The 21386-nt window shown below is 43.8% G+C and overlaps 1 protein-coding gene across 8 annotated transcripts; it reads left to right on the forward strand.

Annotated features, from left to right (window-relative positions):
- Positions 1 to 426: 426 nt before the first annotated feature.
- Positions 427 to 20805, forward strand: LOC110502668 (SMC5-SMC6 complex localization factor protein 2). Of its 8 annotated transcripts, none has more exons than XM_036960377.1 (17): positions 427 to 615; positions 1822 to 1859; positions 4373 to 4908; positions 6044 to 6101; positions 6599 to 6761; positions 10396 to 11995; positions 12379 to 12458; positions 12708 to 12830; positions 13009 to 13176; positions 13296 to 13398; positions 13584 to 13813; positions 13893 to 14157; positions 15645 to 15968; positions 16289 to 16453; positions 16633 to 16701; positions 18293 to 18604; positions 18683 to 20805. In XM_036960377.1, the coding sequence occupies exons 1-17, from the start codon at positions 584 to 586 to the stop codon at positions 18992 to 18994; spliced, it is 4578 nt and encodes a 1525-aa protein (XP_036816272.1). In that variant the 5' UTR covers positions 427 to 583; the 3' UTR covers positions 18995 to 20805. The 8 variants fall into 8 exon arrangements, with proteins under 8 accessions (XP_036816272.1, XP_021436562.2, XP_021436560.2 ...); XM_021580887.2 differs by having other exon boundaries at positions 18293 to 18589; positions 18668 to 20805; XM_021580885.2 differs by having other exon boundaries at positions 428 to 615; positions 18293 to 20805.
- The last annotated feature ends 581 nt before the right edge of the window (positions 20806 to 21386 follow it).

The raw sequence follows: 21386 nt of genomic DNA on the forward strand, positions 1-21386 counted from the left end.
ATACTGGCTGGTAACGTTCCTATCCCTTGCTTTGTTAGCTAGCCAACCACGGCGAATTTACAGTCACGTCATTTCATTGTATATATCCATAAAAATTATGCTGATTCATGATTTCGACTGCCAGACACACTCATTACTATGCAACAGCTGGAGATCGAATTTGAATATTGAAACAATGTAGCAAATGTCAAGAGACAGACAGCTAGTTTTATACAAATCTCCGCGGTTGAAAACGAAATGTGAGAATGTCTAAATGGTTTTTACATTGGAGATCAAGTTTATAAATGGCCTGGATGTGATGATGAGACAGTGGATAGCGCAGTCAGATGGAACAGCGTAAATAGGCATTTTCATATAATAGATTTAGCCGGTGGTAATTTGCGGAATAGACACTGGTTTAAATGCGGTTTTAACCAATCCGCATTCATGTTTAGACCCACCCATTGTGAAAATTAACAAAAATGGCGGGTATCATGACAACTTTACTGCAGGCGGGAGAGTGAAAGGAAGTAAAGTATCATTAGTGATAGTCTGATACGGAAACAAATACATAGCGAAGTCAATTTAAATGTTAACTTGAGAAATGAGAAAAATACAATCTGAAGGAAATGGGAGGTAAGAAACTAACTGCGTTCCAGAAGATATAGCTAGCTAGCTAAATAATGCTAGCTAACGCTACCTAAGATTGTTTATAACTAACAAAAGATATACCAATAACTGTCCTTTCCAATGGAAGCACATGAATGATAGTGGGCAGAACAAGCAAGCTGGTGGGCAGAGCCAAGCACGAACTAGCGAGATCCTATTGGGGCGTTGCACATTTCCGTTAGGGAACGCCTACTCTGATGTGTGCGTGTGCAATAATCCAATTGGAACGTGCACTCCTAAACAACGCACTTTTTATACAATTTGGCAAAGGGTAAAGTCTACTAAACTTAGCCCATTGTGTTCGTAACAGGTAGTTTTGGATAGAGAAAAACTGTATCGAGATCAAATGTTTCATCGATGATAACATTTGTAGGACGGCCCAAATTAATTTATCCCACTGGTCTTCCTCAGTGGAAACGTCAACCGGATGCTTCAGATTTATACATCCGGTGAAACATCTGTCTCATTGTTCTATCTGTGACGGTATTGTGCAACAAACTAACCACCAAGCTAACCATTGTGAGCTTGTCAAAACTTTTTGACTTGTTAGTGATAACTAGTAATTACTAGCTTTGTAAGTTAGTCATCTCACATACAGATGTGTAACCTAGCTAGCTAGATGTTCCTGTCGGAAGTCTAATTAACATTGGGAGCTATCTAACGTCACCTAGCTAGTGGAGTGCTAGCTAGCTACAGTAAATAGCAATATATTACAAGTCGACAGAATATTTGGTTGCTAGAGTAGCAAGCTAAAAACCCAAACGTGTTGCGTTGTAGACGATTTTTTTTTAAATGCTAAGACTAAGTTAACGAGTGAAACACATTGCTTTGTAGACTTAATGTGTTATTGTCAATTAGGCCTAACTAGCCAACTTACTATTAGTGTCCTAGTTAATGCACAAGTATGTGAGCGAGACAGGTTTGACAGGTGTAACTCATCTACTTCAGTATAGGTCGTCATTGTAAATAAGAATTTGTTCTTAACTGACTTGCCTAGTTAAATAAAGGTTAAATTAAAAATGAAATACGTTGCCAAGGTCAGGTTGCTCTTTCCATTGTATGAATGACTTATTGTATGCCATTTTCAATGTTTAATTGACTAAAATAAAGCATCATGTTGAACCTGACTTTTTGGGGAATAACTTCTTGACTGACTTTTGTCTGTTGTTACAGATCAATTGCAGACTACTTGTCTCCAAAAGGCAGTATTGGTGAGTTTCAGATCTTGACAACTGATGAAACAACACTGAACTCAGGCAACCTATCTATATACAAACACACATGATTTCACTACATGCAGATAACTGTGGTGCCTGCTGCTTCGTGTGGCTGCCTCAGGCATTGTCACATGCTAATGTAACGGAGTGAGATTGTATTTACAGTTGAAGTCAGAAGTTTACACAAACTTAGGTTGGAATCATTAAAACTAGTTTTTCAACCACTCCACAAATGTCTTGTTAACAAACTAGTTTTGGCAAGTCAGTTAGGACATTTACTTTGTGCATGACACAAGTCATTTTTCCAACAATTGTTTACAGACAAATTATTTCACGTTTAATTCACTGTATCACAATTCCAGTGGGTCAGAAGTTTACATACACATTTGACTGTGCCTTTAAACAGCTTGGAAAATTCCAGAAAATGATGTCATGGCTTTAGAAGGTTCTGATAGGCTAATTGATGTAATTTGAGTCATTTGGAGATGTACCTGTGGCTGTATTTCAAGGTCTACCTTCAAACTCAGTGCCTCTTTGCTTGACATCATGGGAAAATCGAAAGAAATCAGCCTCAGAAAAAAATTGTAGACCTCCATAAGTCTGGTTCATCCTTGGGAGCAATTTCCAAACGCCTGGAGGTACCACGTTCATCTGTACAAACAATAGTATGCAAGTATAAACACCATGGGACCACGCAGCCGTCATACCGCTCAGGAAGGAGACGTGTTCTGTCTCCTAGAGATGGTGTACTTTGGTGCAAATCAATCCCAGAACAACAGCAAAGGACCTTGTGAAGATGCTGGAGGAAACGGGTACAGAAGTATCTATATCCACAGTAAAACAAGTCCTATATTGACATAACCTGAAAGGCTGCTCAGCAAGGAAGAAGCCACTGCTCCAAAACCGCCATAAAAATAGCCAGACTACGGTTTGCAACTGCACATGGGGACAAAGATTGTACTTTTTGGAGAAATGTCCTCTGGTCTGATGAAACAAAAATAGAACTGTTTGGCCATAATGACCATTGTTATGTTTGGACAAAGGGGGAGGCTTGCAAGCTGAAGAACACCATCCCAACCGTGAAGCACGGGGGTGACAGCTTCATGTTGTTTGGGTGCTTTGCTGCAGAAGGGCCTGGGGAACTTCCCAAAATAGGTGGCATCAAGAGGATGGAAAATTATGTGGATATATTGAAGCAACATCTCAAGACATAAGTCAGGAAGTTAAAACTTGGTTGCAAATGGGTCTTCCAAATGGACAATGACCCCAAGCATACTTCCAAAGTTGTGGCAAAATGGCTTAATGACAACAAAGTCAAGGTATTGGAGTGGCCACCGCAAAGCCCTGACCTCAATCCTATAGAAAATTAGTGTGCAGAATGGAAAAAGCATGTGCGAGCAAGGAGGCCTACAAACTTGACTCGGTTACACCAGCTCTGTCAGGAGGAATGGGCCAAAATTCCCCCAAACACATTGTGGGAAGCTTGTGGAAGGCGACACGAAACGTTTGATCCAAGTGAAACAATTTAAAGGCAATGCTACCAAATACTAATTGAGTGTATGTAAACTTCTGACCCACTGGGAATGTGATGAATGAAATAAAAGCTGAAATAAATCATTCTCTACTATTATTCTGACATTTCACATTCTTAAATTGAAGTGGTGATCCTAATTGACCTAAGACAGGGAATTTTTACTAGGATTAAATGTCAGGAATTGTGAAACTGAGTTTAAATGTATTTGGCTAAGGTGTATGTAAATTTGACTTCAGCTGTATATAGAATCTTTTATTTTACCTTTTATTTAACTAGGCAAGTCAGTTAAGAACAAATTCTTATTTTAAATGACGGCCTAGGAACAGTGGGTTAACTGCCTGTTCAGGGGCAGAACGACAGATTTGTACCTTGTCAGCTCGGGGATTTGAACTTGCAACCTTCCGGTTACTAGTCCAACACTCTAACCACTAGGCAACCCTGCACCAATGCGGGTGCGAAACAGATAGTCTTTTTACATTTTTAAATTGGGTTGTGACTTGGAGCAATAACAGGCTACAGCATAATGCTTCATTGTTGTGTCATTTGGTGTTATGGTTACACTAACCCTTGAACTGCGTCAAAATCCTGGCTGCTTCTGCGTGGTGTCTGTTTCTTTGTCTCTGGCTTTGTGGATTTTGTTTGACACCTTGGCACAATAACCATAACAAACTATATAGCTTACATGATTATTCTGGGCTCAAACTCAGAACTATTACATGCTCACTTTCTCTGTATTCTGAAAATACTTGATTTTAGTTATTATTAACCAATTTATGGTATCTTGTTGCCCTTCGTATAGTGGTGGGCCATAAAATGCTTTTGGGCTGTTAACCTGCATTAATACAGTGTATGTTTTTCTTTTGAGCAAACTTGTGGTACACTGGGAGGGGATGGTTCATCCATATGGTGCTGGGTTATATCTCTGCTGGTTTATTTGCTCACACCTGTGTCGTTCTTCCTCCTGTGTTTGCAGTCAAAGATGTCATCCCTCTAGGGTTGCCTGGTCCCAAACCCTCCCCGGCCGCCTCCTACCTCCAGGTGACCCCCATGAAACCCTCTCAGCCCCGCGGATGCCTGTCCAACCAGAACACGCACCCCCTGCCAAAACGAGTGCCACCCTTGACAAGCCCAGGACTGAACCCAGTGAGGGCCAAGCCCTCTCCTGGACCTCACCCTCCCCAACTGCCAGGGGTGCACCACCGAGCTTCTGGGGGTGGAGGTGGGGATGAAGCCAAGGATGGCAAGGCCAACTTAACAAACCCCATCACCAGGAAGATACAGACTTCCCACAGCCCTGTGACCTCTAACCCCTCTAGGAGTATAACCTTGGACCCTAGGGTTGGTACAGGATCAGGCAACAGTAATGTTGGAAGCTCTAGTGCTCTGTTTACTGCTGGCTTGCCCCTCCAGTCTACCCCCCAGTACACAGCAGGTGACGACAGGAAGGACACAATGAAGAACGGTTGTCCACTGTCACACACCATGTTTAGCCCTGTCAATCCACAGCAGGTAGATGGATAAAGATCTATATTGATCCCGAAACGTGGTGTCAGCAGCAGATACAAACACAGACCATAATCTAAACTCTCACCTTACACAGTTCAATAATTACAATTCAATAATAAGTTTTCCATCCAACCTTTTTTATGTGGAATAAAAAAACATTCACGACAGGCTTGATGGAAACAGCACATTTGTCGGTAAACTTTCCAAATGTTGATAAAACAAAATACGCTATACAAGGTGGCATCTTTTTGTGAAATGGAGGTGGAAACTCCTTTATGCACTAATATTGATGTAATAACCATCATATCGAAGTAAATTTGGAGTTGGGCAATGACATGTCTGGTCCTCCCTCTACAACTTGGGAAAGCATGCAGTTTATTAGGCTACAGATAAAATAAGTTATGATGAACTTCACAGGGTGGTGAAAGTGCACTGTGATGAGCTTGGTGCTCCTTGCCAATAAATATGAAGTCTTATTCTGGTGACATGACGATTGATGCTTGGCTGCCGTTTGACAAATAAAAATAATCTCATGTTGGCAACCTACCTGCACTGTATCTGCAAGCTGTTGGCTAGGGGTTCCCAAAATGTTTCACCCAGGTCCCCCTTCCAGCATTGGGGAACATCCAGCACCCCACATCTATTTCTATGGGCACAAGCACTGTTCATGACACACTGTGCCCCGCCCCACAGTCTGGGAACCACTGGGTTAGAGAGCACCTATCAAGACCAGAGTGGGCACCTTTGCTATATAACTCAACATTTGTTATGACAAATGCGATGGAAACCCATTTAACTTGTATATTTTATTTAACTGGAAAAGTTATTTTATGTGCACTACGTCGTCATGCACAGCCTTTTTAATAGGCAACAAGTCAATTGGATGGAAACTTCTCTGTTGGAAAAATGTGACTATTGGTTTTAATGCAGATTTGAGAATATTTGCGTGAAATCTGTCACCATTTGGAGGAAAACCCATCTACTGATGTTGATATTGGCTCAGTTGGTAGAGCATGGTGCTTGCAACACCAAGGTTGTCTGTTCGATACCCACAGGGGACCAGTACAAAAATGTACGCACTCATACCTGTAAGTCGCTCTGTATAATATAAATGACTAATATGTTTGTTTTTCCGCAGAGTGGTGGTTCCCTGGACCACAGAGGAACCACTCAAACTAGCAAACTGTTCACTTCAGGTACAAATTATACCTAACTTATGTAAAATAACGAGCACATCCTAGACCTCTTAGTTTAGATTGCTGAATAGATTACTGAACCCGTGTAAATGTAGTCTATGAACAAATCAGTAGGGTAACCATCTCCAAATTATGTTTCACTGTTGTTTTTATACAGTAACAATGCTGATGCAGATAAGTATAGTAGTTTCTGATGTCCCTCTGTCATTTGACTAATGATTTGTTGAGAGTAGTAAACCATGTAAATTCTGGCTAACTTCGCATGAAGTGCAGCAGTTAGCTGATGGAAAAATAGAGTTGTAATCTAGTGGGACTCTGTTTTATTGTAATGTGCGTTAAAGGACTTTTTTCCCCTCGTTTTATGAAAAAATGTAATTTTAACGTTTTCACATCTATTGAAGGGCCTTTCTAGAACCCACTTACTCATTCTATAGTATTTTACTTTTTGAACTATTGGAGTTGTTGTTTTTGATGCTGATGATGCTTTCTCCCACCAGTAGGCACCAAATCCCTGTCGCAGAAGAGGGGTAGAAACCCAGACTTGGAGGAGAGAACGAAAGGGGAGGAAATGGCCAATAAGAAACTGCGTCCGGAGGACTATAGGCCAAACTCAAGCCCAGCCCCTATCTGTACCAGTCACCCACCCTATGGAACAGCCAGGTGAGAAGGGTAGACATTCAACACAACGTGGACCCTCTCTTTCTAAAAATTATCCGCTGAAATTGTTGCAACCCCTATTTACTAGCCTATTCAACCTCTTTCGTATCGTCTGAGATCCCCAAAGATTGGAAAGCTGCCGCGCTCATCCCCCTCTTCAAAGGGGTAGACACTCTAGACCCAAACTGTTATAGACCTATATCCATCTTGCCCTGCCTTTTTAAAATCTTCGAAAGCCAAGTTAATAAACAGATCACCGACCATTTCCAATCCCACCGTACCATCTCCACTATGCAATTTGGTTTACTGGTCATGGGTGAACCTCAGCCACGCTCAAGGTACTAAACAATATCATAACTGCCATCGATAAAAGACCGTACTGTGCAGCCGTCTTCATCGACCTGACCAAGGCTTTCGACTAGTCAATCACCGCATTCTTAACGGCAGACTCAAAAGCCTTGGCTTCTCAAATGACTGCCTCGCCTGGTTCACCAACTACTTCTCAGATAGAATTCAGTGTGTCAAATCGGAGGGCCTGTTGTCCGGACCTCTGGCAGTCTCTATGGGGGTGCCACAGGGTTCAATTCTCGGGCCGACTCCTTTTCTCTGTATATACAGTGGGGCAAAAAAGTATTTAGTCAGCCACCAATTGTGCAAGTTCTCCCACTTAAAAAGATGAGGCCTGTAATTTTCATCATAGGTACACTTCAACTATGACAGACAAAATGAGAAAAAAAATCCAGAAAATCACATTGTAGGATTTTTAATGAATTTATTTGCAAATTATGGTGGAAAATAAGTATTTGGTCACCTACACACAAGCAAGACTTCTGGCTCTCACAGACCTGTAACTTCTTCTTTAAGAGGCTCCTCTGTCCTCCACTCGTTACCTGTATTAATGGCACCTGTTTGAACTTGTTATCAGTATAAAAGACACCTGTCCACAACCTCAAACAGTCACACTCCAAACTCCACTATGGCCAAGACCAAAGAGCTGTCAAAGGACACCAGAAACAAAATTGTAGACCTGCACCAGGCTGGGATGACTGAATCTGCAATAGGTAAGCAGCTTGGTTTGAAGAAATCAACTGTGGGAGCAATTATTAGGAAATAGAAGACATACAAGACCACACAAGATCTCACCCCGTGGGGTCAGAATGATCGAACGGTGAGCAAAAATCCCAGAACCACACAGGGGGACCTAGTGAATGACCTGCAGAGAGCTGGGACCAAAGTAACAGCCTACCATCAGTAATACACTACGTCGCCAGGGACTCAAATCCTGCAGTGCCAGACGTTTCCCCCTGCTTAAGCCAGTACATGTCCAGGCCCGTCTGAAGTTTGCTAGAGAGCATTTGGATGATCCAGAAGAAGATTGGGAGAATGTCATATGGTCAGATGAAACCAAAATATAACGTTTTGGTAAAAACTCAGCATTCTTTGTCCTCCAAACACGACGAGTTGAGTTGCATCCAAAGAACGCCATACCTACTTTGCTTTGGGGCTGTTTTTCTGCAAAGGGACCAGGACGACTGATCCGTGTAAAGGAAAGAATGAATGGGGCCATGTATCGTGAGATTTTGAGTGAAAACCTCCTTCCATCAGCAAGGGCATTGAAGATGAAACGTGGCTGGATCTTTCAGCATGACAATGATCCCAAACACACCGCCCGGGCAACGAAGGAGTGGCTTCGTAAGAAGCATTTCAAGGTCCTGGAGTGGCCTAGCCAGTCTCCAGATCTCAACCCATATAAAATCTTTGGAGGGAGTTGAAAGTCCGTGTTGCCCAGCAACAGTCCCAAAACATCACTGCTCTAGAGGAGATCTGCATGGAGGAATGGGCCAAAATACCAGCAACAGTGTGTGGAAACCTTGTGAAGACTTACAGAAAATGCCAACAAAGGGTATATAACAAAGTATTGAGAAACTTTTGTTATTGACCAAATACTTATTTTCCACCATAATTTGCACATAAATTCATAAAAAATCCTACAATGTGATTTTCTGGATTTCTTTTCTCATTTTGTCTGTTATAGTTGAAGTGTACCTATGATGAAAATTACAGGCCTCTCATATTTTGAAGTGGGAGATCTTGCACAATTGGTGGCTGACTAAATACTTTTTTGCCCCACTGTATCAATAATGTCGCTCTTGCTGCTGGTGATTCTCTGATCCACCTCTACGCAGACGACACCATTCTGTATACATCTGGCACTTCATTGGACACTGTTAACAAACCTCCAAACGAGCTTCAATGCCATGCAACACTCCCTCCTTGGCCTCCAACTGCTTTTAAATGCTAGTAAAACTGTGAATGCTCTTCAAACGATTGCTGCCCGCACCATCCCGCCCGTCTACCATCACTACTCTGGACGGTTCTGACCTAGAATATGTGGACAACTACAAATACCTAGATGTCTGGTTAGACTGTAAACGCTCCTTCCAGACTCACATTAAGCATCTTCAATCCAAAATTAAATCTAGAATCGGCTTCCTATTTTGCAACAAAGCCTCACACGCCAAACATACCCTCGTAAAACTGACTATCCTGCCGATCCTTGACTTCGGCGATGTCATTTACAGAATGGCCCCCAACACTACTCAGCAAACTGGATGTAGTCTTATCACAGTGCCATCCATTTTATCACCAACGCCCCGCCCCATATACTACCTACCACTGCGACCTGTATGCTCTTATTGGCTGGCCCTCACTACATATCCATCGCCAAACCCACTGGCTCCAGATCATCTACAAGTCTTTGCTAGGTGAAGCCTAGGTGAAGCCTTACCTCAGCTCACTGGTCACCATAGCAACACCCACCTGTAGGACGCGCTCCAGTAGGTATATTGCACTGGTCATCCCCAAAGCCAACACTTCATTTGGCTGCCAATGACTGGAACGAATTGCAAAAATCTTTAAGCATCAGCTGTCAGAGCAGTTTACCGATCACTGTACCTGTACACAGCCAATCTGTAAATGGCACAACCGACTACCTCATCCATCCCCATATTATTACTTACCCTCTTGCTATTTTGCACCCCAGTATCTCTACTTGCACATCATCTGCACATCTATCACTCCAGTATTAATGCTAAATTGTAATTATTTTAGCCTCTATGGCCGATTTATTGCCTTACCCCTCTACTCTTCTACATTTGCAAACACTACATAGACTTTTCTATTTTTCTTTTCTTTTGTGTTATTGACTGTACGTTTGTTTGTGTAACTGTTGTTTTTGTCGCACTGCTTGGCTTTATCTTGGCCAGGTCGCAGTTGTAAATGAGAACTTGTTCTCAACTGGCCTACCTGGTTAAATAAAGGTGAAATAAACATTTTAAAACTTGATTTGTCCCCATTGGGCAATTACTATTAGGGTTAACTTTGCATGAAGTGTACTTGTGAAAATTGCTACAGAAAGACAGACAATGGAGTAAGCCAACCTTATATTTTGGGTTATGATAAGTTAGTACAATTATCTATCTAGGCTCATAAGGCATTTCACATTTTTTTTTTTACATGAATCAATGAATATATCATCAATTGAAATAATGATTGAAAAGCTGTACATCTTGCTGATTGTGATATTTAGTCTGGTTTGCGATGGCTAAATGCTCTGTTGTAAATACCACCCCCCCAGCCCATCCTACCTGAAGAAAGTCTTCATGAAAAACAGTCTGAACTCAGGTCCTATTCTGAGTTTGAAGGAGCGTCTCACCCCTAAGAAGACGGAGGGAGGGATGGCGAGCGGGATGGAGATTGTTCCTACTTCTCCACTCCCCACACCCAAGCCTGTGAGGCAGGTCTTTAACAACCGAGGACAACCACCATGCAGGAACAGTGTGAGGGAGAATAGCAATCCTCAGTGTAGATACAGTGGAATGAATCACCAATCTGTCAACCCTCAATCTGTTTATAGTGGTAGTAATCTCCAATCCAGTCACCCAGCAAACTTGCCTGTCAAAAGTGCTAGTAGAGGAGAATGCAGCAGAGGGAAAGAGGGCAGAGCAAGCGCGCCAGAGAGTAGAGGAAGAGAAGCGACAGGTCGCCCCGACAGAAGAACCCCCAAACCTGTCTCGAGGTCTCACAGCTCATACTCCAGCTGCTCTAGTTCTCTGCGCCATCTCAGATTGGCACAGAACCGAAACGTCACTCGCCCCCGGGGAACGTCGGTCTTGACGGATGACTTGAGTGACCTTTTCACTCCTGACCCCATAACCTCTAGCCTGTCGAGAGCAGCGACCTTTTCCTCCAGTCCCCAGAGAGGAGGCGGGTCGCCCTCTGTACACAAGGTTCTTGTGTGTGGTGTGTCGGCTAAAGTCTGTGGTGCTTCTAAAAGACTGCGGCCCACCTCTGTAACAAGCCCCAGAGAAATCCCCCAAATCTCCCCCTTGGAGCGAATCTCTGGCCCCAATATCTTTCCCTGTAAGGTAGCGGCAGTGGACCCCTCTAAACTACACCTGGGCCCTAACATCTACTCTCCCTCTTTTTTAAGGCTGGAGTCGTGCGGGACTGACTTGACTAAATTAAAGACCGCCTCGTACAGGACCATCACCTGCACTTCCTCAGGGAAGCCATCATCCCCTAAGGATGAGTCTGTTACAATGGATGATGTTGCCTCCAAACTGAAAACGAGTCCTACTTTTCCCGCTGTGAGACTGTTTGCGGATGAGTCTGTTAAGACAGAGGCAGGACCCAGATCTCCTGGTATTCCTTCAGCAGGCTTGGAGTCACCTATGGATGAGCATGCCAACCTCAATAATGAGTATTCTGCCCTGAAAACTATCCCCCTCTCAGCCTCCGCAAAGTCCGCATCCTTGTGTAAGGACGAGTTGTTTAACATGGGGACTGCAGACTTCAAAGCCAGCACCCGCTCTCCCTTCCTCCCTTCTCCCACCTCACGACTGGACCGAAAAGGAAAGGAGGGTGAAAAGAGGAAGGAAGGAGACCAGAAGAGTTTATCATTCCTTGAAGAAGGAGAAAAAAGAAGCAAGATGGACAATCCCCAGAAAAGTCTGATATTTCTGGAGGAGGACCCTCTGGATGTGGAGCTGGGCCTAGGCCTCGACCTGGGTCTAGAGTTGGAGCTATCTCAGGCCAGCAGCAGTAGCAGCAGTGAGGACGAGCTGCCATCCCTGCAGCAGATCCTGGACCGTACCGCCCGCCCCCCAGACACCCCAGAGAAAGGAACCTTCACTGCACCCAGCACCCCTGTTGGGCCCCGACACCACAGCCAGCTGGTAAAATGCTACTTTCTTAGGGCTGTGTTCCAAATGGTGTCCCTATGGACCCTGGTCAAAAGTAATGCTCTATGCGGGGAATGGGGTGCCATTTGGGACTCAAGATTATTGTTTAAATGTGTATTTACTCATTGTAATTTTCCAGTTTTGAAGTAGGCTTAAATGTGCAGTATAGCAACAATGTAGCAGCTACTTTCTAGCATGTCGTTTGGTTGTGTTTCGTTAACCTACAGTAGAAGGTTATAAAAATTCAAATTACTCATTTGAGGTGCAGAAAAATAGTGGACTACATATCCCAAGTCGTCACTAACAATATTAGTGTGTTACACTAGTATGAACTCGGTCTAAATGAGGGGATGACGTTTGTGTGTTCTCTCTGGCAGCCTGTGACGTCTAAAGCCAAACCCACGAGTTACAGGAACAACCTGGACGAGATGCTGAAGGAAAAGGAGAGCATTCAAAGGTATTGCTTTATCATACCTGACTATTATAGGTGCTATTTTCTCCATGTGGGTCAAGGTGATGGCAAAATCACTGCATTGCTTTAAAATGACAACGTGACATGACATTGTTCTGTCCTTGTTGTCTCCACCCCCCCACCCCCCTTGTTTAAGGAGATGTAGAGGTCTCTGCATTGCTTCAAAAGACTTCTATGTCATATCGTATGCGTACTATGTCATAATGTGTGCAATGTCATGGTTATTCCCCCAAGGTCTAAGGAGATGGAGACGAAGCTGCGTCTGTCCTGTGAGGAGAACCTGCTGAGACTGGCGGAGGAGGAGGAGGAGGATGAGAGCGCAGAGAACATTGAGGCGGCCATCTCCCACCAGCAGAGGTAACAGCACATACGCTTAACACACACACACTTAAATGCAGAGTAGGAGAGCACCGAGAACATAGAAGAGGCCATTTCACACAAACAAAAGTAACAGCAGAGGAGGCACGACAACAACAGTTTGGAGACCACTGGGAAAGGGTGAAATGATCACAATTCCACATTCTTCTCCGCCCAGGGAGTTCCTGCAGCGTTTCTCGGTGGTGTCCAGTGCCATCCGGGACCTGCACCCCGGCGAAGCGATGTTTAGCCTGGACAACTTTGGCCGTCTTTTCAGCCAACACACACTGCAGCTGAGACACTGTAATGTCTCCCCTCGAGACACCGCACAGAAAACACTACTCTGGTAAGACTTTTTGTGTGAGTGAACAGGCTGAAAGAGAGGCAGTTCAATGTTTAGTTCTAACCTCTCTTGCTCCCATAACCCTCATTTTCTCTCTCTCCCTCCCCCTTGGTATCTCGCAGGTCCACTCCAGACCAGTTCAGGTCCCATGTCAGTTCCGAGCTGATCCAGAGAGCCTACCGCTCCTCCCCCTGCCCTCCCCAGGTGGCCCGTTGGCTCTTCCAGGTACTATTCCACACCCCCTTTTACAAATAGATTTGTTTGAATAATTGCCTGAATTAAATGTATCAATGGATGGATCTGTCTTTCTCTCTCTCGTGGTATGAAATGTGTTTTTAGGGGAGGGGGGTTAATCAAATGAGGATGGCTTAAAGAAAGACTTTCTATCTATCTTTCCCTCCCTCCTGTAGATGGTGTCAGTCCACTCAGACAAGCTGACCTGTCATCAGGTACTAAAGGCCCTCAAAGATATTGCCTGCTCCGCTGCTGAACACATGATGCTGAATAAGAATGAGCGCTTTGAGGTGTGGGTGCCCAGTGTTGGAGACGTGACCCTGGTCTTCATGAACATGGGGGTTCCCTTCGTCACCCTGTTCCCCCTGGAGAACCTACAACCCCAGTTCACCGAGGGAGACCTGCTGTAAGCATGTGTCAATATAAACTTTGTTCATAAAAATGTGATGATAGACTGATAATTACCTGTGTGTTTGTCTGTGTAGAGAGGGCTTCCAGATCAGCACAGAGAGCCTGTCCAGTAAGAAGGAGCTCAGCACTTTCCCTGAACACAACTTTGATAGCGTCATCAAGTACCTGTCTCATTGTACGTCGTTGTGCCCGCGGGCCTACAGTGACGGAGAACTGTTGTTACTCCTGACGGTGGTGAGCAGAGTGGGCTTAGACACACAGCTCACCCTCCAGCCCACTGAGCACCTCCGCTCTCTACTGCGCAACCTGATCAGCAGCATCAGGGACTGGGATGTCATGGTCAGTCAACCTTTAATTTCTTTCTCCTGCGTGGTCCAGTAAAAAACAGCCATGTACAACCCCTATGGTTGTGGGTTCAGTCCCCGCCTCAGCCTTTCAAACTTAATCTCTGACTTGCCTGTCAGCCGTCTAATTAAGCGCAACAATACTTAAAGGGCAATTCCACCACTTTCCAAAATGTAATTCATTATTTCCAGCACCATACATGTGAAAACATCACATCTGTTTTGTAAAGAGAAATATTTCTATTCAATCGGTATCGCTGAAGTTCAGCGAAACAGCACGATCGAAATATAAAGGTCATTTCCCATTTGAGCTGACATATGCATCGTTTACCGTGACTGCTGTCTCTTCTAACGTGGGGAGCATTACCTTTTACATTTCTATCGAGCTGTAGTGCAGCTCTTCAGCACTACGGATTGAATTGAGCCCAAAGTGAAAAAGTTCAATATGATGTGGTGAAAGTAAAAACATTTGAATAAACATGTGGTGACATGGGGAGCAGGGAAATGCCCTCCCTCTGGCTGGAAAGCATTGCGGGTTTTGAGAATACTCGTACTTCCGTTATAAATAGTAGGCATTTTGGGAGTGCAGAAATTGAATGTTTTTATTGTATGTCAAATTTAGATGTTTTGAGTACTTTAAATTCCAGGATGTCATACTCATTTCGGCTTTTCATCTAATAGAATTTGGAGCACAATATGGAGGAATATAATTATTTCCAGACCCACGTGTGATTGGGACGGCAGGTAGTCTAGTGGTTAGAGCGTTGGGCCAGTAACCAAAAGGTTGCTAGATCGAATCCCTGAGCTGACAAGGTAAAAATCTGTTGTTCTACCCCTGAACAAGGGGTAGGAACAAGGCACTGTTCCTAGGCCGTCATTGTAAATAAGAATTTGTTCTTAACTGACTTGCTTAGTTAAATAAAGGTAAGCTGACAACAGCTGATAATCACAGGATGACGCGCTATACCAAAATGAACAAATGGCGGGAATCGATGCAATTGCACATTTTGATGCATTCTCAGAATGAATGAGCCTCATATGTTATGTGTTGCTTACTGCTTTCAATTTAACTCCACAGTACGATGTAAGTAGTAGCCTATGTTGTATGATACACAGCATGTAGTTTCAGTAAGTAGTAGCCTATGTTGTATGATACACAGCATGTAGTTTCAGTAATTAGAAGGCAAGAAAGATTTCGGACGCTGACATTTTTAAAAATCCTACTATGATCATGTCTTCGAGGACTTGTTTAGGACCTTATCTTTTTAGCTGCTGAATGTAGACATGCACCATTTTCACAAAAGTAGACACTGGTGATTTAATACATGAGGTTGAAAAGGGAATTCCCCTCCTAAACCGAGACAATGTCACGATTTTTTTCTTCTTTCTCTAGGTTGACCTTTCTTTCCTTCGCTAGGTAAACTCATGTCACTTGTGTGTTTTTTTTTCTGATGTTGATCTATCTCCTGTTTCATCCTGTAGCTGCCCAGGATCTGCATGTCGCTGATTGACCTGAGTGATGACCACCACAACCTGCGCTGGTTGGTCCAGCTACTGCCAGACAACATTCGCGGCAAGCAACTCAGGAGACACCTCAGTGTGTCGGCCATCTCCAAGCTGCTGAACATCAGATGCACTTACAGGCCCTCCAATACAGAGTTCCAGCTGTCAGACCTGCGTCGGTACCTCCCCCGCATGCGCCCATCCTCACTCCTCCGGGGCCTGGCCACCTCCTTCAGGAGGAGTCAAAACGCACACAGAGAGAGGGAAGAGGAGGAAGAGGACTGTGCCTCTCTGGACCAGCAGGTCAGCAAAGGGTTATTTACCAGGGTATATAAGGGTCATTTTGCAACAGAAAATGTTTATGCAACAAAACACGTTTCTTATTGGACAAGTGCAGCAGCTAGTCACTCCCAGCTTAGGTTTGTTTGCTTCCGTCTGGTTCCTAATTAGTACACCCCTGTTGTTCATGTAAATCAGGAGTACTAGGGTTTTGTTCATTAGGGCAGACAATGAACAGTGATTTCAACGAAAATATTTTTTTATTGGACCAATAATCCAAGTAGTCCCTCCCCGGTTCAGTCAGTGTACTTCCGTTTGGTGCCTAATGAACATGTTGTTTTTAGGCTTACTACCTCTGCTACAGCCTCCTGGCCCTGGCTAACGAAGCCACCAACTTTGAGTTCTTCCCTCCGGAGCAGAAGAACCAGTTGTTGTTGCTATGTGCTGAGCTGGAGAAACACATCAAGTGTGACATCAGGGAGAGTGAGAAGATGCTGTACAGGAGCAAGGTATGTGGTCACTCCTTCCGTATAGACGTTTCAATGGATCTGTAACCCACATAAATGCATTGATGATATGGTCTCTCTGGTTAAACTGCTCTTAACACCCCCCCCCCCCCTTACGCTCACTTCCTCTCTCTCTCCGCTCTATCTTTCCCGTCTTTCTTTCTCCCTCCCCCTCTCTCCAGGTGAAAGACTTTGTAGCCAGGATCTACACCAAGTGGCAGGTGCTGGTCCAGAGAACCAGGCCTCTCCAGGTAGACCATGGCATAACTACAGTACATAAAGACATAGCTAGAAGTGTTCTAAACTCAGCAAGAAAATAAACATCCCTTTTTCAGGACCCTGTCCTTCAAAGAAAATTTGTAAAAATCCAAATGACTTCACAAATCTTCATTTGTAAAGGGTTTAAACACTGTTTTCCATGCTTGTTCAATGAACCATAAACAATTAATGAACATGCACCTGTGGAACGGTCGTTAAGACACTAACAGCTTACAGACGGTAGGCAATTAAGGTCACAGTTATGGAAACTTAGGACATTAAAGAGGCCTTTCTACTGACTCTGAAAAACACCAAAAGAAAGATTCCCAGGGTCTCTGCTCATATGTGTGAACGTGCTTTAGGCATGCTGCAAGGAGGCATGAGGACTGCAGATGTGGCCAGGGCAATAAATTGCAATGTCCGTACTGTGAGACGCCGTAGACAGAGCTAAAGGGAGACAGGATGGACAGCTGATCATCCTCGCAGTGGCAGACCACGTGTAACAACACCTGCACAGGATCGGTACATCCGAACATCACAGCTGCGGGACAGGTACAGGACGGCAACAACAACTACCCGAGTTAAACCAGGAACATACAATCCCTGCATCAGTACTCAGACTGTCCACAGTAGGCTGAGAGAGGCTGGACTGAGGGCTTGCAGGCCTGTTGTAAGGCAGGTCCTCACCAGACATCACCGGCAACAACGTTGCCTATTGGCACAAACCCACCGTCGCTGGACCAGACAGGACTGGCACAAAGTACTCTTCACTGAATAGTCGCGGTTTTGTCTCACCAGGGGTGATGGTCGGATTCGCGTTTATCGTCAAAGAAATGAGCTTCACTCTGAGGCCTGTACTCTGGAGCGGGATCGAGGTGGAGGGTCCGTCATGGTATGGAGAGGTGTTTCACAGCATCATCGGACTGAGCTTGTTGTCATTGCAGGCAATCTCAACGCTGTGCGTTACAGGGAAAACATCCTCCTCCCTAATATGGTACCCTTCCTGCAGGCTCATCCTGACATGACCCTCCAGCATGACAATGCCACCAGCCATACTGCTCATTCTGGGCTAGAGCCATTCCCCCCCAGAAATGTCCGGGAACTTGCAGGTGCCTTGGTGGAAGAGTGGGGTAACATCTCACAGCAAGAACTGGCAAATCTGGTGCAGTCCATGAGGAGGAGATGCGCTGTAGTACTTAGTACCCCCCCCCCTTCGTTTAGGGACACATTATCCAATTTCAGGGTAGTCACATGTCTATGGAACTTGTCAGTTTGTCTCAGTTGTTGTATCTTATGTTCGTACAAATATTTACACATGTTAAGTTTGCTGAAAATAAACGCAGCCAAAATACTTGACAGTGAGAGGTTTCTTTTTTTGCTGAGTTTATATACTGCTGGAAAGTACTGCCAGGGTCAGCTATGGTATCGCAGAGCTGTGTTTGGTTTAATTCTGTGTATTTATCATTGCAGAGAGAAACTGCTGTAATAATGTATGTTCCCTCCCTCCAGGGTAAGCTGTAGTAATTCATGTTTGATAGCAGTGTGATGTGTTTTATAGTAATGCAATACGTCTGTTGCCTCCAGGGTAAACTGTATGACTACTGGCAGCCTCTGCCTGAGGATGCAGTGAGCAGCAGCCAGGAGAGCAAACACTCCCACAGGGAGAGAGAAGAGGAGAGAGAGGATGAGGAGACTGTCATGGAGTTGGAGGGAGAAGGGGTGGAAGGAAAAGGAGAAGACGAAAAGAGGATTGCAGAAAATGCTTTGTCCATGGAGGATGAAAGACGAGAGACACCAGAAAAATACTTGGCCATGGAGGATGAAGAGGGGAAAGTGGTGAAAGGAGAAGAGGAGGATAAGGAGGAGAGGATTGCAGAAAAGGCTTTGGCCATGGAGGATGAAGAGGGGAAAGTGGTGAAAGGAGAAGAGGAGGATAAGGAGGAGAGGATTGCAGAAAAGGCTTTGACCATGGAGGATGAAAGAGGAGAGACGCCAGAAAAATACTTTGCCATGGAGAAGGAGATTCTAGGAGGGGAGGAGAAGTTGCTGAAGATGGATGAGTTGGAAGAGGAGCGGATGGAACTTACGTTAGAGGAGTCAGGTGAGGAACGAAAGATGGAGGACATGGAGGAAAAATGGACAGTAGTCAAGACGGAGGAGAGGGTCACAGAAAAAAGGGAAGCAGCAGCAGTGGAGGAGGAAAGGAAAGGACCGACTGAAGGAGAGACTGAGGAGAGAGGCAATTTAGAGAAAGATTCAGAGATGGAGGAGAAAGGTGAAGAATGAAGGGAGACTGAGAGAAACCAGAGAAGAAGACTGCAACGGAAGACAACCCGGCTGCATCCATATATAATTGTACCGGTCTAGGCCAACTGTCATCTAGACTGTAGACTAAAGCTGAATCCAAAATGGCGCCCTATTCCCTTTTAACCAGAGAATAGGGTGCCATTAACCCAACTGTCTGCGTGTTTTTTTCTCAGGTAAATCACTTCAAGTGAAGAAACGTTACATTATTCGTTTTTTTTCATGCACTTTGTTGCACAATGCAAAAGACAAATCCTATCTACAGAAACTGAGGCAGTTCTATTAATTCATTTTACTATTTGCACTTGTTTTCTATTTTTGTTTGCACTCGATTGAAGTTATTTCTGTTTTTAGAACCGTTCGCTGACTGTGACCCCTCTGGTTATTTTTGTCACCCAATGTTAAACAGTTTGCATATATGACAATTGTTTTTGTTCATTTTGGTGTTCAGCAGCATTCGGCAGGTTTTTTTCCTGACTGTTCAACCAAATTTTTCTTGTGGCAAGCTGAAGTTTGCTAGCCGACGTCTATGCCCCTTCGTCTGTGATTGGTCAACAGTCGGGAGTCTTCAATGAAGTGTGTTGTCATTCAATTGCAGACTACTAGTTCATGGACATTTTTTCACTTGAGATATACTGTACCGATCATCTTGGATGAAAAGTTGCGCAACTAAGACCTCTGGAAAATTAATTACACATTTGAGTTATCTTAGATTCATTCTGACTAATTTGAGGAATGTACTGGCTATGGCGTCTTAAGAATGACAAAAAGTAATATTGCCACCTTATTCTCGTTTTTCAAATGAATGTATTCTAAACTAATATGCGAGCGCAGCCGTTCACTTCGCCTAGCCGAGTTCTGCTTGGAGCAAACCGAACCTATGAACGAGAACACCTTAACTGGGCGCTGTTCCAATGAGTTAGCCAGCTAACTGCCCAAAATGTATAAGAAAATTCATTTTTGCTAAATGTAGACTTAAAATGGATACAGTATATTTGACTCGACAACTTATACTGAAGAAAAAATGATAAATGCAATGTGTAAAGTGTTGGTCCCATGTTTCATGAGCTGAAATAAAAGACCCCAGAAATGTTCCATACATACAAAAAGCTTATTTCTTTCAAATTTTGTGCACAAATGTTTACATCCCTGTTAGTGAGCATTTCTCCTTTGCCAAGATAATTAATCCACCTGACAGGTGTGGCATATCAAGAAGCTGAGTAAACAGCATGATCATTACACAGTGTCCCCAGCACAAAGTACACCTAAAAGGCATCTTAAAACATGCAGTTTTGTCACAAAACACAATGCTACAGATGTCTCAAAATTTGAGGGAGTGTGCAATTGGCATGCTGATTGCAGTTATGTCAACCAGAGCTTTTGTCAGAAAATGTTATGTTAATTTCAATTGACTGATTTCAAATTGTTGCATGTTGCGTTTATATTTTTATTCAATAATGATAATGGCGGTCTGCAAACAAACATTAAAGGTGCATGCTGCTACCTACTTTACTGGAGTGTGTGTGTGGTCGTTCACGGTTTACAATATTGGCTCAAAATCCTCCTACCTAACTCAAGTACTTCTGAGAAAATAAAAAAGAGCCATACTAACGTCTTATAGACCCTGGCCCCATCCCCAAAATCCCGTCCAACCTCAATGACCCTACACTTCAATTTTTCCCTCACTTCAACAATCTAACATGTTATTTTTGCATTCATATGTGTCACATAACAATTTGCAAACAATGTAAAAAATAATATATCAGAGTTAATAAAGCCACATACAAACATGGTCTCCTTTGTTTTCTTTTTTGTTTTCTTGAGTAAGGCAGCTCCAAATGCAGGTGTTTCAGCCTAGTTCAGTGCTTTCAAATACGGAGCGTTGCGCCGTGATTGGCTCAGTGTTCTGTCACTCATGGGGACTACATCACTGCCAAGTGTAAGAGGAGACCTTGAAAATTCTCACCCTTCGGGTGTTATTAGAAGTGCCCATCCAAGAAGGCTCAAGGTCATTGGCCACAGATATAACATGATTTAAAGTAATTTTATGTAAAGTAGCTTTGATTGGACTGATCATGTCAACATACTAAGGTGGCAGGGTAGCCTAGTGGTTAGAGTGTTGGAATAGTAACTGGAAGGTTGCAAGTTCAAGGGTCATTCTGCCCCTGAACAAGCAGTTAACCCACTGTTCCTAGGCTGTCATTGAAAATAAGAATCTGTTCTTAACTGACTTGCCTAGTTAAATAAAGGTAAATACTTTCACAATCTTAGCTAATAGTAATCATCATGAATCAAGTCGACAATCTACTGGCAAATCCTTTTTAACCCTTGTCATATGAAGTTATAGATAAAACGTATCGGTGCTCAAAGGCCA

Source organism: Oncorhynchus mykiss, chromosome 23 (genome assembly GCF_013265735.2).
Source record: "Oncorhynchus mykiss isolate Arlee chromosome 23, USDA_OmykA_1.1, whole genome shotgun sequence".
NCBI classification, from domain to species: Eukaryota; Metazoa; Chordata; class Actinopteri; order Salmoniformes; family Salmonidae; genus Oncorhynchus; species Oncorhynchus mykiss.